Source organism: Python bivittatus, unplaced genomic scaffold (assembly GCF_059951505.1).
Source record: "Python bivittatus isolate LINGU-HERP-01145 unplaced genomic scaffold, Pbiv_v1 ctg000310_np1212, whole genome shotgun sequence".
Classification (NCBI taxonomy): domain Eukaryota; kingdom Metazoa; phylum Chordata; class Lepidosauria; order Squamata; family Pythonidae; genus Python; species Python bivittatus.
Genome location: NW_028277054.1, coordinates 1,317,941 through 1,335,308, shown reverse-complemented (window position 1 = coordinate 1,335,308; position 17,368 = coordinate 1,317,941). Strand labels below are relative to the sequence as shown.

Here is a 17,368-nt window from a genome sequence, read left to right as displayed (position 1 = left end):
ACCCGTTGGAGAGAGAGCAGAGGACAAAGGCCAGCGGACGGTAAAATTAGAACGGGAGACGCTTTGGATTAGCTATGAAAGGAAAAACAGATCATTTTCATCAAGCAAAAAGCAAGGAAGGATGAAGCGGAAGGTCCTGCTGTGCCATGTCAGTTAATAAATAGCGTTCTCTTAAGCACTGTAAGGCTGCAGCGACGCATCAGCCACGCAACGCAGAGAGCCAACGCAGCTACGCCACAGGGGCCACAATCCGGCCAGTGAACGTTGAGGGCCGCTCACCGCCCACTCCCACGTGGGAGGGAACGCCTAACGCGGGCACACCGCAGCAGCTGCTCTGACGCGGCACCCCAGGGAACCCAGGTGCTTTTCATCCCCTTTCAAGGAAGTTTCTGGGGCTCAAATAAACAAAACAGCCGCTGAATCCAGGGGGAGATGTTACGCTTGCCCAAACACTCCCTCAGATCTGCCCAATTCAGAGGCTTTGGTCTTGCCAACATGCACCCCTCTTCCTACACCATCTGCAGAAAAGAGGCCCGTTCAGACCTGGGCAGCCCACTGCCCGTTTCTTCTTTGCAAAAGGGGGCACCCCCAGAAGGGGCAACAGGCCTCTTTTCTGTCTCCCCCGAGGCAAAATCTCGAGGCTGCTCTTCCCTCCCTTGTACCATCGCACAGGCGAACCTGGCCAGAGGCGGCCTTGAAGTCCCTGGTCAGCATCTGAGTCTCTTGGGGGGAGCCTGAGTCGCAACGAGGCGATGGACGAGGCTCCCTTTGGCTCCAGATTCACACTCGGACCTGACCCAACCCTGCCCATCCCACGGAGCCCCAACAGTCAACACCTGACTGTGGGCAGCTGCTGAGAACAAACCCCAGACGTTGACCCAATTGCAGAAAAAAAGCGTTCCAGAAACTGGGAGGGAAGTTCTGCTCTCAACAATCCTCCTCTCCAGCAGGAGGCAGGTCAGGAGTCCTTGTCTGGCAAAAGCTCCAGAATTAGAAACGCAAAATGTAATAAAATAATCCTTTTAACATTTACAAATATATATATATATGTATATGTATATATGTGTGTGTGTGTGTGTATTTTTGTGTATGTGCACGCTCATGGATGTGTGTGTGTGTGTGTGTGTGTGTGTATATATTTATATATAACATAAAAACCACCAGTTGGAAAATGAAAGAAAGAAGTGGGCATCTTCAACGCATCCTTTGTACAAAACCCGCCAGAAAGTGAGTGCGGCTGAAGCAACTTTCCAGGATCCAAACTTTATTCCATCTTGGAGATTTCAAACTTTGTGGTCACTATTTCCTATGGTGGAGAGGGGGAAAGAAGGAAAAAAGGAGAAACCATGAGTCTTTCCATGCCGTTCAACTGGACGGGCCCTTCCTGAGCTTCGGCTTGATGCGATCGCAACAGGGCCTCCATTCCTTCCCCCTTGTTTGGTGTGCTCCTGGCGGGCAGCCAGTCTCTGAACTCAAAAACAGTATTTTTCAACCTTGGCCACTTTAAGATGTGTGGACTTCAACTCCCAGAATTCCCCAGCCAGCAATGCTGGCTGGGGAATTCTGGGAATTGAAGTCCACACATCTTAAAGTGGCCAAGGTTGAAAAACACTGCTTAAAAACAAGGGAAGGGAAGCCACATGGAGGTCCCCACCCCCTTTTTGCAGCCCCTGGAAACTGCATAGCCACATTCTGGCAGCAAACTGGGAGCCAAATTTCCCAACCTTTTGCAGTGGAAAAAGATAAAGAGAGACAAATACTGGCCCCATCACACGACTTCTTGAGGGCCCCACCAGCCTTGCCAGAGGAATCCCAACATATCTAGGGAGCACCAGGGTCTTTTAGGCCAGGCGACAGCTCTCAGGAGAGCCTCCCCGTTTGGGGTTTGGGGGAAAAGATAGAGATGGCCGGTTTACCTCGTCAGAGTCCAGCAGAGGGGGCAACATGCTGGAAGAGATAGGAGAAGGAACGGCAGTTAAGACTACATGGAGACTACTCGGGTGGCTGAAGATGAACGATGTCTTTAACTCGATTCTAGATCCACAGGCATGGATTAATTCAGCTGGGCTGAATGGTGGAAGGACCCAGACTCACACATGCTTTTCTCTTTCTTTCATGCATCAGGCCCAAGAGGTGGACCAAACCATGAACTTAACTCCACCAGAAGGCCAACGCTACTTTTGAGTTGGGCAATAAAAACAGAATCTTGTAAATCTGATTGTGCTGGAGCTCCCCTGCCCACCTCCCCCACTGGACTTCTTATACTCTAGTGCAGTGTTTCTCAACCTGAGCAATTTTAAGCTGTGTGGACTTCAACTCCCAGAATTCCCCAGCCAGCATGGCTGGCTGGGGAATTCTGGGAATTGAGGTCCACACAGCTTAAAGTTGCTCAGGTTGAGAAACACTGCTCTAGTGAATCCGGGTGGTGTCTGTCTGAGTCACTTCCTAAAATTATTTGCCTGTTGTAGACTTAAAATAAGTTTTTCCCCTTGTCATTCAGCAACAGAGCTTGCATCAGGTTCCTTACTCTCTACATCACATCCCTCTTCCTCATATGCTATGAGGTTCATAAGCCTAAAAACGACTGATATGTTGGAGGCTTTTGGACCAAAATGCAGGTGTTCAAATGCTTACCTAAAAACCCCTTAAACTGTGCGATCCTATGCGTGCTGACTCAAAAGTAATTCAGTTGGAGTCTTGCGACCATCCAGAGCCACAGCCTATTCATCCTTGCCACTGTCATTCAACTCCACTTAGAGGACCGCTACAATAAAACCCTACAACTGGTGGAAGCCCAACGACCCACCCACATGGGAAACATCTTTAAAAAAAACAGACTTACACATCAGCCATGGAAGAGGGAATGTTTTCTTCAACCCATTTCAAGTCTTCATCCTGCAACTGGAAAAAAACAAGGTGGAAAAACTTAAGCCTGTAGGGATCCCTTTGCTAGATTGGACCAAAACAAGCATTTCTGCCTGTTTAGGGTGGATCAGGCAGGTTTCTTGCAAAGGGCATAGAAAGAGGGCTTTCAACCTCCCAACCATCCCACCCCAACTGGCAGCCATAGGTCAGGGCCGGCCCGAGAGACGCTCCTGCCCAAGGTGGAGCATGAATGACAGAATCTTCCTCTGCCCCCCCACCCACATTGGTCAAGCTGCACCAAAATCGAAGAAATCAGGAAAATCTCATAAGCAGCTCTGGCCATGAAGAATCAAAACAGCACGTGTTGCTTGTTCATGACCCTTCCTCTCTGTCTTTGGGGGCAGGGGGGCAGCTGGCCTTCTCCTTAGGGTCAATCTTGGGGTATCAAGGACCACACCCCCAACAGTAGTGGGTTGGCCAGGGAAAAAAACTCTCCCTTTGGCTTCATTCCATTTTGATTTCAATTAAATACGATGAAATATGTAGGGAGAGGCACCATATTCATCCATTTCACCTTGTACCACATGAAAAATTGCAGTTTGGGAACAGCTTCTGGAGGGATTGTGGCTAAACTTAGCAAAGAAATGGAGGGGGGGGCGAGAGAAGGCAGAGAAACACAATTCAAGATTCTTACCACTCGGTTGCCTTTCAGAATTCCATTGACTTCTGGTTTTCCACCCCTCATCTTCATTCCTGTGGCAAAAAAATAAAGGGAGAAAGAGGAAAATAGAGAGAGGAAACGGGGGAAGGAGGAAAAGGAACTCCCTTCCAGATCAGAAACTCCAGATCAAATCTAGAATGAGTACAGGTTAGCAATATTCATTTTCCTGGGCAGAAACGTCTCCTGCAAGGGCTCACTTGATCCCAAGAGATCCGCAAGAATGCATCTGGGTGTGCACATGCACGTGCACAGGCCCACACCCACCACTCCACCCGAGGAAAAGCAGACCAGGCCAGCCTGCCTGCAGAACACAGTCCGTGCTTCAAGAGCCAGAGACGCAGTCCTGGGCCGTGGAGCAGAGGAGACCCCGGGCACGGCCACCCTGGCTTACCAAAGACTTCGTTGACCACCTGCTCCTCGTCCTCGTCCTCCTGCTCGCTGCCCTCATCCACCAACGGCATGAAGGCGTATCTGTGGGGAGAGGCCAGGAATGGGGCGTTATATCGGGGGGGGGCTCATCCACAGCAGACCAACACTCGCCCCTCTCCCTGGCTTGAGAACTCAACAGACGCTTCCTCCTTGCGGAGAGGAGAATGGAGGCAGCCTTGAAGGAGGAACGCGAGGGCAGTCAAGGGACCACCGGCTTAGCCCGGAAAGAGCGGGGGAGTTGAAAAAGAGACTCAAGATGGCCCCCCTTTGATTCTCGTGGGTGCAAAAGTGGGGGGGGGGAGAGAAAAACTCTGGTGGGCTTCCTGAATCTGTTATTATACCCTACAACAATAGAGTTCCATTGGAGTCTGTTTCTTGACCTGGCCTACCTTGGAGGGCTGACACCTTGCCAGCTGGAGGGGGGCTGAAAAGAAAAGGCACTGGATCTGCTGGGCTTTGTGCAGGCTGTCAAACCTTGTGGCTGGAAGCACATTCCCCCCCAGCTTTGCTCCTGGGCCTCGACCCCTGAGACCCAACTCCTCTGATATCACATACTTGACAAAGCAGTTTTCAGAGATCAGCCCATGAGGCTCCGGCCTTTCCCTTCCCACCAAAGACTACAACGCCTCTCTGGCTGGGGGATGATGAGTGCTGCAGTCTAGCAAATCTGGAAGGCCTCAACCTCCTCTGGCCGGCTGTGGCCCTCCAATTCCTCAGGCACAGCCGGGTTTTAATCCAGCTGCACCACTGACAAACACTTTGCATTTTGAGGTGTGCTGGATGTGACCCTTGTGGGGGGGGACTGCCTGAGCCCCTCCGAGAACAGCTGCCGAATGAGAACTGGCAAAAAGACCTGAGGGGTGATCACGTCTACTTCAAAAAAAAAAAATTAAGTTCGCTGGGTTTAATTATTAGGCCCATCCACTGCTTTGGCCTTGCCCAGCCTGCCCCCCCGCTGGAGCCTGCCCCCCTGCCATCAGCACTGCCCACACCCCGTCCCACCCAAAAGCCGAGGGCAGCTTTTGCCCCGGAAGAGGTGGCACGTTGTCTTTGCGGTTTCGGACGCGGGAACCCTGCGGGCAAGAGGAACCGATCTGCCCCGGGTCTGGATCCCAGCTGGGAAACCGCGGCACCTTTGATTATTGGCGGAGGGTCTCCAGAGGAACATGATCACCAGCAGGATGATGGAAAAGAGGAACCTCCAGAAGGCATCATCGATCCAGAGTTCCCGCCAGTCCTGAAAATGGAAGAGGAGGAGGAAGGGTCAGCACAAGAAGGCGTGCATTTTTTTCTAACACCCCACCTTCAAAAAACTCGGAGAAAGAAAACGTTGATTATCCTAGGGTCAACTTCTAATTTTTTTCTTTATGGGTTAAAAAAAAAAAGAGTCAGCCCGCTTACTCACGGATTGGCATGTAGCAAGACGGAAAGTCTTTGTGGTCCAGACGATAAAGATCAGGGACGCTGCAAAAGGAACCAGAAGGCACGTGCTGTGAATAATGGCAAAAGGACGGGAAGCCAACCGAATGGCACGTGAAACATTTTCTGGGGGCCACAGCTGGATCTCTCCGAAATTAAAGATTTAACTGAGGAATTTAATATCCTGCTCCTGGTATATCTGATGAATGGCTGGATGGGGTCTGGTGATATCCAGGAGTCAAATAAAAATCTGAGCAGATATAATACAGCAGGCTCTGTGAAAACCTTGGTTGAGGCCCAGATTGCTTCCAGACGCAGCCACCAAATTCTAATTTTAAGCCTAATGGAAGCTGAGAATCCTTAAAGACCCACGGCATTAATCTGATCAACGTTCGCTGCTGAATTTAACTAGAAATGAAGTAAAATCCAATGATCATCTTCTGACCAAGCCCCCCTTGTCTTAGCTCCACCTGCTCTTTGCAATGTAACCCCCCCTTTAAAGGCGAGCCCTACCCCCAGTGAGAAGCTGCCCCCCACCTGGGCACCAGGAAGGCAGTGCTGCCCCCCGCCCCCCCTGCAGAGCAGCCCCAAGGGCCCGTCTCACCTATGACAGCGAAGATGAGGGTGTTGGTGAAATGGCGGTAGAGAGAGAGTTTCACCAGGTTTCTCCGCAGCTTCAGCAGCTTCATGGTTTGCACCAGGCTGATGAGGATGTGCCCCCGGTCAAGGAGAACAGCGTTGTGGGGTGGGAAGTGGGGGGAGATGCTGAGACAGGCCCCCACCAGGAGAAGGGAAACCTTGAAAGGACCGCTTCGTGGATTGGTGGTTCAGACTCAAGCCAGGGTCGGTGGGCACAGACCTCCTGCACTGTGACGACTCTATTCCACACCCCCCAAACCCTCCAGTGCGGCTTTCTCCAAACCTGGTGCCTTCCAGGGGGGACCTGCACCCCCAACAACCCCAGGCCACCGCTTGGAAGACACGTGCGTGGGTGTGGTCCTGAACGCTTGGCTTGAATCTGCATCTGAGAACCTCCATCTCCCTCCCGGCACGGCCTCCGGCACCCCTCTCGCCGCATCCCTTGCTTCTGGGCCTCCAAATGCCCAGGCAGAGCCGGCGTCCTGGCCCCCTCACCGCCTCCCCCCCGCTTCTGGCTCCATCAAGGCGTCCAGAGAGCCCAGCAAAGCCTCTCCCACCCCAGCCCAAGGTGAGCGGAGCCTGTCCCGCCTCGCCCAGCCGGGGGTGCTCTTTCCGACGTCAACAGGCTGTATGGGGAGGAGGGGGGGAAGGGGGCAAGGAAGAGGAGCCCAGGGGCCCCGCCTGGCGGGCCAGGAGCAGAGGATATCCACCAGCAGAGAGCAGAGTCAAGCAGAGCAAGGGGAATAGCAGCTAGCAGCACCAAGTCATCTTGTGCCTGGGATAAACGAGAGAGAGGAGAGAAGGGAGAGAAGTGACGGAGAGGCAGCATGAGGAGAAAGAGGCTACTGCGAGGGCCAAAGCACGGGTCCGTAATGGCTGGTCCCTGAGGGTGCGGGGGCGTCGCTTACAGGGGAAATGCTGGAAGGCCGGGGGAAAGGAAGATCTGGGTTGCGGCTTTCCAGCCCGTCAATGTGCCGCGCACACTGGAGACCGGAGTCCACCTACAGCGTGCACGTTTTGGAAAATACCAGATTTAACTGTCCAGGGGAGGAATTCTGAAACCCCAAACTAAGGATCTTCCGCCACCTAAAATGGGAAGGGACTCATTTGGTAGGGAGTGGGGTAATACCTGCTGTGAGCTGCGCAGATTGAAAACAGGGGAACAACATACCCCTTCCAACTGCCGGGGTTCGTATCGAAGCAGGTCCTTAATTGATTCTTTGAACGCATTCAGACCATCCAAAGGCCAGCCAAACCCAGCCTATGTTTAGGATTTACATTTAAACATGCAGCATCCTCTGCCGGTGTAAGAATTGTTTTCTTCAGTTCCCATTGATGGACCGGAGCATGCTTTGACCGATCGTGAGGCCTGATTTGCTCATTCTGTGCTTCTCCCCTCCGGATGCATAAAGTAAAAAAACTGTGGCGCCGTGGGGGGGGCAGACACCCCCAAGATGTTATCTTTTTTTACCCAGCACCTTCAGGGCAACCTGAACCTGCTTTTGCACCCAGCAAAACTGATTAGGTTTGTGTAAGACCTTGGATATTCCTTCCAAAGGCTGCGGCAGAGAACCAGGTTTTGCATTAGCGTCAGACCGGGCGGGGAAAGCGACAGAGAAAGACGGGGGAACGGGGGCTCAAGACGCTCTTCCCCATATAAAACAAGCTCACGACTCTGGTTTTTGTTTTCCAGTTGGTCCCCAGTAAGCTTATTTATGACCACTGGTAACTTCTGGATGTTTTTTCACTGACCGAGAAGCCACCTAAAAAAACTGAGTGGCTAATTCCGTTTGCAAAGCCAGATTCTCTCTCCCCTCCTCATCCCCATCCCTGGACACTGTGGAACAAAGAAAAGTGAGCAGAAACACCAGTTCCTGGTAAAGGATATCCACCAGACGATACAGGAATCCACAAAAGCAAGAAAAATTTCGCAGGCCAGGGTGACTGTGTTAGGTTGTTCCTGGGGTGGGGGAATAATCAGAGGCTGAGAGAGCGGATCCCAGCTGGCCCTGTGGCAATGCTCCCTCCCCCCCACCCCTTGAGGTCTTCCCCCTTACTGATTTCACCCGCAGCACGCCTTCAATGATGGAAAAGATCAGGTACATCATTCCAACGCCGACCACACGGTTCAGAAGGGCCCCCAGCCGCGGCCTGCGAGACAGAAGCAAATGAGGGTGGGCGAGAGCATTGTTCCTGCAAGTAACCTGAACTGGGGCTGTTTGTGCAAAAAGCAAACAAAATCACCTGGTTCACACATTGCACTATGACAAGGGTTGTTGACTGAGTCACACCTGGTTCATTTCATTAAATAAATGTGAAAATAAGTAAATCAGAGGGTCTTTGGAAGATGACGGTTTTCATGGCCTGCTTTTATTCTGTGCGATTCACGGCAGCGTGCATCGTGTTCCTGCTTCCTCTCTTCCCCACTGCCACAACCCTGTGAGGTGGTCCGGCTGAGAAAGAGCGACTGGCCCAAAGTCACCCAGCCGGCTTTCGCGCCACCCGTTTGTGCACTGGGCTTCCCTCCCCAGTCCGCAGCCCCTCCACCCCTCTCACTTGACAATGCCGTATCCCAGGCTGGCGATAATGACGAGAACCCGGGCCAGCATCCGCTTCACCGCACACAGGACTTCTCCGAAGATCACGGCCCCTTGGACTGGAGAAGGGAGGAAAGAGACGGAGGATCACTCTCTGGGCGCGGTAACGGGAAGGTGGGGCCCCGCCTTTGCAGAAGGAAGCCACCCCCCCAACTCAAATGGGTGCCCTATGGAAGAAAAGGACCCCAACTCCCATCCTCCCCAGCCAATAACCAAGCCCACCCAACTCCAAAACACTGAGGGGAACCGGACAGCCTGCCATCACTGTGTAAATGGCTAAAACTTTTCACTTAGCCCATACCTACCTGGGTCTCCCCAGCCCAAATGCTTGCCAGATCCATGGGAATACAACTCCCATCGCCCTTTAGTGTGACCAATAGGTGATGGGAGTTGTAGTCCAGCCTGCCCAGAGGGCACTGCACTGGGCAAGTGGGAACAGCCATCGCCCCACCCAACAACCGTTGGCGGGCCTCCACCCACCTGACTCGCCCTCGCTTTGGATGCTCTGGAACTCGGCGTAGAAGACGGCCTTCTCCAGCATACCCAGCAGGATGACCCCTCCGATCCAGAACTGGATACGCAGGATGTCTCGCCAGTAGCAGGCCAGCAAGCTCAGCCACAGGACCCCGTACAGCACGTAGACAATGCACATCACCATGTAGAACTGTGCGGGAGGCAAGAAAGCCCACCACGGATGAAGGGGGGCAGGCAGAGAACGGCGAGCGACAGATTGGGGGCCGAAGGGCCAGGAGAGGCTCCTCCTGTTGCCAAGCTTGACTCTAGAGCAACATTTCTCAACCTTGGCAGCTTTCAGATGGGTGGACTCCAACTCCCAGAATTCCCCAGCCAGCCATGGTTGGGGAATTCTGGGAGTTGGAGTCCACCCATCTGAAAGCTGCCAAGGTTGAAAAACACTGCTTTAGAGAGACAGGGCTTCTTACAATCCATCCATGTCTCTGTTTCCAAAGGGAAGTTTACAACTCGTTGGCCTTCAACCTCTTGATTTCTAAAGCTCTGTTTTTATTCCACATGGCTGCATTGTCACTGTTGTAACTAAAAATAATCCGAGGGCCGATGCTACCCAATTCCCATTAAAAATCTGATTGATTATGGGCCACCGAGTCGTTTTTGACTCCTAGCAACCACCTACATAGATTTTCTCCATGAGGAATGGAGAAAATCTGCCATTACAAATCTACCCCCCCCAAAAAACTACATTTCCCAGTGTGAAGCTGAGTCGCTTAAACCAGTTAAAACCTAAAATCAGCAATGCACTAAGATTGACGTATTCCTTCTTGTATTCCTGGAGCCCTCCAAGTCTCCTCTTTCTGAAGGAGAAAAAAAAAACAAATGTTCTCTACATGGAGGGCTCCTGCTTTGGCAGAACGTACAGGAGACTGGCAAGAGTTGAGTCATCCCCCACCATGTACAGCAGCTGCAGGACCTCGGGGCTTGGACCGTAGGAAGGCAGAGAACATGAATCATGGAATGGAGAAAAAAGGGGGGCTTAATCTACAGAGGCAAAAAATACGATGGGATGGAGGCAGAAGATGCTTTCCAAGCTTCACAATTAGCAGTGTTTCTCAACCTCAACAACTTTACAATGTGCGGACTTCAACTCCCAGAATTCATGGCTGGCTGGGGAATTCTGGGAGTTGAAGTCCACACATCGTAAAGTTGTTGAGGTTGAGAAACACTGCAATAGCATAACCACAGGCCAAAAAAACCCAAAAACAATGTAGTAGTAGGAATACCTGCATTATGGAGACAAAACTCTGTAAGGATATTTGTATTACCTCTTTCTTAGGTAATACAAACCCAGCTCACCAATTTATTGTGGCGGTCAAAGCCCCAGAAATGAGAAGTTACCTGCTGCCCAATTCCAAGCACTGAAGATATACCTCTTCTGTTGTGGGCCGCCTTGAAAGAGAGCCATCAGTGGCTTCCTTCTATACCAACTGGCCAGGGCACTCTTCCTCAGTCCCTAATCAAGACTGTGGCTACTCCTTGCACTGGCAAGGAGGGTCCCAAAAAGTAGGGAAAATTTGGAGAAAGGAGTTAGGGAAACTGAGGCCCCACGGGAGAAATAGGCAGTCATGCCCTCTGCTCCCCCATCTCCTGAGCCATAAAACAGGGCCTTCAACTTACCACCTTGAGAGACCACTCCGAGGCAGAGATGTATTTGTACTCAGGGTGCTTCATCTGAATGTCAACTACAAGGCAGAATGGGAAAAAGACACAGGTGTGAAGTTTTCAGAGGAACAGCCCTTCTGAGGAAGAAACAGGAGGTGAAATGCCCACAGTGGCACTTAAACTCAACCTTTCTTGGCTGCTAGGCTGCTGTGCATCTAACACCCCCTCAAAAGGGAGCATCTGTGTCCCCCCCAGCACGGCTGCTGGCAGTTATCAGTCTTTCCAGGACAAGGGTGATCCAAGGCAGCAAAGCCCAGGTTTCCTCAAAGGATTGAACCCCGCTGGGCAGAAGGCCACAAGACAGAAGGAATTTGGGTGAGGAGAAGCACCCTTGCCCTCAGCCACCACAGCAGAAGTCCCCTTTGCACGTGAAGGCAAGTCAAATCAGAAGATGCGTTTTGCTTGGCCCATCAGAAATGGACTCTTCACTCACTTGAGAGCGTCCACTTTGGCGATGGGTTCTTGACACTGAGGATGAAGATGTACGGGCCGTCATTCCAAGTTTCAGCAATTGTTACAGGCTAGACCAGAGACCAAAAATATATTCCAGGGTAAATCAAGGAGCTGCTTGCAACCCAAGATGACTCTGGGGTCACCTTCTTCCACCACACCCACCACACCCAGGCCTAGGCAGAAGCAGCACAGAGAGACAGCAATCGGTTGGCTTCTCAGCAGGAAATGGGATCCAAGCAGCGGGTCAGCACCATCTTCCCCCACTTCTGCACCATCCCAACGGTTCGGCTATAGATGCTGCAAAGGCCTCAGGTCAGGTGGTGCCATATACCAACTTCCAATCCTAGAGAGCCTCCGCGTCTCTCCGCCTCTGAGGATGGCCTCTGCTCCAAAACCTGACCCGCTCAGTACAGCCTCAACCTTCTGTAACCTGGTGCTCTATCGAGGGGCTGGGGCTGAAGCTTCCAGAACACCCTTCGGCCAGCCCAGCTGAGAATTCTGGGAGTTGCCATCCTAACCCATCTGGAAGGTCCTCCACTGGGGAAAGATGGGCAGAGATCACTGGGCTCAAGAAATAACCATCAGCCTCTGTGGAGGCCACCAACCTCTAACTTTCTATTTGCCACGTCGCCTTTCTTCTTGGGATCCTCTGCAGCTTTCCCATTGGCTGAGGGAAGAGGCTTCGCATCCTGGGCCTCGCTGGGCTTCGCGGCCTCTTTGTTGGGGTGGCCGGTCCCGTCCTCCTTCCCCTTTTCCTTCTTGTCTCCCTTGGCTTCTGCTGCTTTGGGGGCTTCCCTCTTTCTCACATTTGCTGGTGCCTGCAGAGAAAGAGAGGTAGGGGAGCCGAGGCCAGAAGGGCGAGGAAGGGGAGACACCCATTCCCCGTCTTATTGCAGAGCCCCTTATTCTAAGACCAAAGACCTCATGTAGTATTTAAAATAGCCACTCTTTTAAAAGGAGGATAGTCTGCATCCTTCAACTCTCCCTCCCGCAAAGGACAGGGGAGCCTGTAGAAGCCAAGGTGTCAGGTTCAGCCCAAAGAACTCCACGAGACAATGCAAATACAGTTCTGTTGCGTTTATTAGCTTCCACCTCAAGATAGAATCTCTCCAGACTGAACCTAAGTTCCCAAGCCAGCCAGCCAAAACACCGTGAATTCCTTAGGGAGGTGCCAGCCTCATCTTCTTAAACTTCCCACGCTCCTGTTGGGGGCTAAGGAAACGCTTATCTCCCCGAGCGCGGCCTTCATAACACCATTCCATCACACAAGGAGATGAGTTTCTCTCCTACTACATCGTTTTGCAAAGCCGCTCCAGAGAGAGAGAGAGAGAAGGGTGCAGAGTCTATCGGAGTGGGTAGCTATTTATTTATTTATTAAATTTCTCCCCGCCCATCTCCCCGCAATGGGGGACTCTGAGCGGCTCACACAAAGCATTAAAACCATAAATACATATAAATACGTAAGACATAAAAACTTAAACAAACGTTCCTAAAAAGAAGAAGAGAGTCCAAGAAGTAGCTATAGTAAATTCAAGCTATAATAACAAGATAACAACGACATTCAATTGCACTGGTCACCCTGGCCTTTTTGCCCACAGCAGCTGACTCTTCAAAGCCCAAGGATTTGTCTGATAACCGCTATGCGGTCGGTGTTCAAGCAACAGGAGACATATTTGGGGGGCATTATCAGCTTGTGGTTTACTCATTTTAAGGCAAAATTAAATGGCCCGTTGGCCACTGGCCGCATGTGGGCTTTGGAAGCAAAGGTCTGGCCAACCTCCACCCACCTCATATCAGTTTTATCCCCGCATTGCCAGAATCTCAAACTGCCCAAATCAGTTACCTTTTGATCTGGCAGGTGCTTCAACCTTTTTGGCAGTGGGAGTTGCAGGATATTCATCTGAAACAGAAAGGAGAGGGGCAGTTGTATTAGTTGGCACACTTTGCCTTCCTCCCCCCCTCCCCCGGACCAAGTTACAGGTTCTCCACTTGTTCACAAATCCTTCAAAACGGAGGCTACCCCGTCTTCAAACCAGCTCAGGGGTCACCTGCAGGGCAAAAATCTTTGCTCTCCCTTGGTCCACAGAAAAGTTAAGCTTTGCCTACACCTTCACTGGAAGTCTCCTCTGCCCTGGTTCAATGGGAAGAGGCACGCAAGCTCCCACCGGCTGCTAAACTGGGGCCTGAGACCTCAGCCCCACTGTCGCTAAGGTCCCTCTGCCAAGCCAAAGCGTCCTATGGGTCCCCTCCCGCTTTGGGTCCCCGTCTTATCCTGCTCCCGAAGACCTCGAGGAAGGGAGTTCCTCCTTCCAGTGTGGGAGAGGGCCCCTTTCCCCTCACCCAAGGGCCCCTCCTCCCCAGTCCAACTGTGCCCCCCACCCCAAGTGCTGGATTTGCCACCTTGTGGAACTGGCCGCACTGCACCAAAGTGGAGTTCCAAATATACTGGCCATCTCCAAGCACGCTGGCCTCAAATTCAGGCTCCGTCAGGTAGCCAGAGGCTTCCTTTTCCTGAGGGAGAAAGGAAAAAATGCAGGGGGGGTCACGGAGAGCCGAGAGCCCATCCGCTAGAGAACCTCGAACGATCGACGGCCTGTGAATCCTGCCAGACCCCCAGCCCTGAGGAGAGAGCTTCTTTCCCGGCAAGCCCCGGGGGTGGGGGGTTTCCAGGCCTCCCCGCCCCCGCCCCCAAATCCACCCTGCAAACCAAGGGGAGATCGGCCGCTCACGTTGATGTAAATCTCATGGTGACAGCGAGAGCTGCGGAGGTACCAGGTCACGTTCAGCAGCCCTTCCCAACCATTACAGCTTTCGTGGGGAACTGCCAAAAAAAACCCCCGTTAAGTGAGATCTCTGGGCATTGAAATGTAGGACTTCCTACCTTTGTGAATTAAACCCCGTCAAGCTTCGATCTCTCCCCTCCAATATGGGGTCTTCCAAACGTATTTATTTCCCACCTTTCCCTTTCCTCCAGGAGCCCAAGGTGACACACACAGCACACCTTCTCGGCGCAATATTTCAGCACAACAGCCCTGTGAGGTGGGCTGGGCTGAAAGACTCATTTGCTGTGAAGTAGGCTGGGCAGGGGGTTGTACAGGGTTACCTTCAGTGCCCCTTTCAACCCTTACATTTTATGATTCAAAATCCCGGCTGAAAACCACCACTTTCCCACTGAACTTTGAGGGACTCAGGGAGCTGCACAAATGCATGTGGGAGGCCAGATGCAACCTACAGCTAGTGCAAATCTTGATTTAACAATCCACCCTGCAGGAGCCCCAGCACTTACATTTGAGGATAATGAAAGTCCCTTTAAACATCGTCTTGGAGAAGACAAACAACTTCTCTGTCTGGTTCTGAAAAACAAGAAAAGGGTGTCACGCTACCGAAGGGCGTGAGTGTGGATCTATCCCTTCCCTAAGTTCAGTCCAGGCTACCATGGAAGAATTTTCTGTCTCGTGATGTAACCGGACGTTTGCTCTGGCCAAAGCAATTTCCAGTGGGACATGTTCATCGGGAGACTCCTTCGGGGAAGAAACAGCCGTGGAGGAGAGAGGGAAAGATGTGGTGGGTCTCGGGTCCCCCACGCCAAGAAAGCATCGAGTAGCGCAAGAATACACCCTCGGAGATTTCTTACTCCCGAGCACTTTGGGCATTATTCTTAGCCTCTTCGGCTGCTTTACAGGCTGATCTTGCACCAGGGCCTATTCGTTTATTTATTTATTCAACTTTTTTTTTCCTGCTGCAATCAAGGGACTTGTGGAGGTTACAATCTGAACAATAAAAATGTCCCATTATAGAGGCGTGCTGCAAAGATCATCAAACGAAAACCTACTTAAACCGCCACAGGGACGGATCCGTGCTTCCTGGTAAGGTATAATGCTTCACAGTGCTCGGGGGGGGGGGGGCACAGACCCATCACTGGCATTGTCCTGTGAACTGCTAGCTGGCGGGTGGGGAAAGCACCCACAGACTGTGCTTTTTCTGCTAAGGACCACACGTTGTTTCTCGCCAGCCGAGCCAAAGGAAAAGGAGGGCAAACGTTTACCATGATGGTTTAGATGCAAAGGTGAAGGACCGAATGCAAATACTTTTTACCGTGGCAGTGAGTGAGTGTGCGCTGGTAAGTGTCTCAGTTCTGATGAGGAAATAAAGAAACAGGTTTCCTGCACTTCCTTCTTTTTCAAATTCAAAGATGACTTCAGCATTTACAATCAGGTGAAATATGTCTCCCTCCTCTTCCTTGGGCAACTGGTTTTACAGTGCTTCTTATCTTCTCGAGCAGGGTTTCCCAACCTGGGCACCTCTTGTGGGCTCGAACTCCCGGAGTTCTTACTAACGGCCCTGGTGGCTGGGGAACGGTGGCCGTGGAAGTCCCCGCGTCTTAAAGCTGCCCAGGTTGGGAGACCCTGCTCAAGAGATGCGCTCCAAAGGAAGCCATAAGATGTAGAAACAGCCACTGGGAAAACGGTCCAAAGGAGAGACTTTGGGCGACCCTCTTTCGCCCCAGGACGGATTCCTCCTGCTGCCACAGGACAGCCCTTCCTTCACCACCGAGAAGAGGCCAGCCTCATCTCTGGCGCCACGCGCCAAACAACACCCAGCAGAGGACTTGGAGTCAACCTGCTGCACACACAACCCTCGGCTGGTTTTGCTGGCGCAAAGGAGACGCAACCGTTCTCTCTCCTTCCCGGAGCCGGAAAGCAACCTTGTCCTGCCCGGCTGACGCGCAGATGCTGCTTCCCAGCCCCTGGGAGGGACGGTCCCGGGCCCTTGTTCCCGGCTCGGCGGGGAACTCAGAGGGACCGCCGCGGCGCCCGAAGGGTCTCCTGAGCCAGGCTGCCGGAGAGCTTCCGCCTGAGCCCGAGCCCGAGCCCGAGCCCGGCCCCGGCCCCGGCAGCGCGGCGGAGAGCGCCCGAGCGCCCACAGCGCCCACCCGCCGGAGGACTCTTCGCGGCCGGGCAAGGGCCCCTCCGGAGGAGCGTCGCACCCGCCACGGCAGCGCCTGCTCCTCCTGCCACGCGGGCCACGCGGGGAGGCTCTCCGGGTCGCGCTCAGGCCGGACGACGAGGGGGGCCTCTGGCGCGCGGGCACCAACGCCCGGCGGGCAGCCAACCCCGACGACCCCGAGGGGCGCGCGGGCCCGGCCCAGAGGAAGAGCAGCCCGGCGGCCGGGAGCGCGGAGCGGCCAGGCGCCCGGACCCCGCGCAGCCCCGCGCAGGGCCGCCCGGCGCAGGGGTCCCGAGGCCGCCGGCGCAGCCGAGCCAGCGAGCGGAGGGGCCGGCGGGGAAGCAGGCGCGACCCGCCCCCGCCCCCCGGGGGCCCCCCGGCTCCGGGGCCCCCGGGCAGCCCCGCCCCGCCCGCCCCGCCCTCCCCGCGGCGCCAGGCCCCGCCCGCACTCACGCCGTCGGCCGTGCGGCTCCAGCGGCCCGGCTCCGACGCCGCCCCGCCGGCCGGCCGAGGCCCCAGAGCGGCCCCGGCCAGCAGCAGCGGGAGCAGCCGGAGCGGGAGCCGCGTCCGCGCGCCGCAGACCAGGCGCCGACCCGCCGCCATCCTCTTCCGGCTCCGCGCGTCACGTGGCCGCGAGGGGCGGGGCGCCGCGGCGAGCGCGGGGCGGCGCAGGCCACGCCCCCCCGCAGCACGAGCCCGCTCCGGCGGCGCCGCCTTCGGCGGCGCTCTGCACCCGCTCAGGGGCGCTCTTGCCCGAGCCGCAGCGCTTCTCCCCGGCCCTTCATGCCCCTCGGGCGGCGCCCCCGAGCGCCCAGCGTCACCGCCACAGGTGCCCCGCTCGGCCCGTGGAGGCCGGAGCGGCTCCACGTGGCCCCGCGCGCATCCCGCGCGTCTGAATGGGGCCGAGGAAGAGGCGGGGCGCCGCCCGCCCCCCCCCGCTGTCCTACCGTGGCCAAGAGAGCGGTGCCGGCCGAGGGGCCCCTCGCGCGCCCCCGGGGGGACCGCGGCAGACCCCCGCTCGGCCCGGGGGACCCCAAGCAGGCGGCCCCCTGAGCCGGGCACGCCGCGGCCACCACCGCCCACCGCCCGGATCGCCGGTCAGCCG

At 54.4% G+C, this 17,368-nt stretch overlaps 1 protein-coding gene across 2 annotated transcripts; it reads right to left on the bottom strand.

Moving 5' to 3' along the window:
- Positions 1-1,097: 1,097 nt before the first annotated feature.
- LOC103059513 (Golgi-pH regulating cation channel-like) lies at positions 1,098-16,906 on the bottom strand. Of its 2 annotated transcripts, none has more exons than XM_088139732.1 (20): positions 16,717-16,906; positions 14,603-14,669; positions 14,046-14,137; positions 13,717-13,827; positions 13,160-13,216; positions 11,922-12,134; positions 11,297-11,384; positions 10,819-10,883; positions 9,151-9,334; positions 8,630-8,729; positions 8,131-8,224; positions 7,962-8,033; positions 6,039-6,147; positions 5,421-5,479; positions 5,149-5,252; positions 3,978-4,057; positions 3,560-3,618; positions 2,843-2,901; positions 1,917-1,947; positions 1,098-1,306 (listed from the first exon to the last, which is right to left on the bottom strand). In XM_088139732.1, exons 1-20 carry the CDS (start codon positions 16,864-16,866, stop codon positions 1,265-1,267), a joined length of 1,836 nt encoding a protein of 611 aa, XP_087995858.1. In that variant the 5' UTR covers positions 16,867-16,906; the 3' UTR covers positions 1,098-1,264. The 2 variants fall into 2 exon arrangements, with proteins under 2 accessions (XP_087995858.1, XP_087995859.1); XM_088139733.1 differs by lacking the exon at positions 7,962-8,033 and adding an exon at positions 6,780-6,848.
- Positions 16,907-17,368: the final 462 nt, after the last annotated feature.

What these genes read in the sequence shown, in the direction of transcription:
- LOC103059513 (XM_088139732.1), bottom strand. Translation starts at nt 16,866, where the DNA reads ATGGCGGCGGGTCGGCGCCTGGTCTGCGGCGCGCGGACGCGGCTCCCG. An exon ending in GTCTTGCTACATGCCAATCC is followed by an intron (nt 5,253 to 5,420) that starts GTGAGTAAGCGG and finishes TTCCATTTTCAG; the next exon opens with GACTGGCGGGAACTCTGGAT. An exon ending in CTCTGCTGGACTCTGACGAG is followed by an intron (nt 1,307 to 1,916) that starts GTAAACCGGCCA and finishes TCTCCACCATAG; the next exon opens with GAAATAGTGACCACAAAGTT.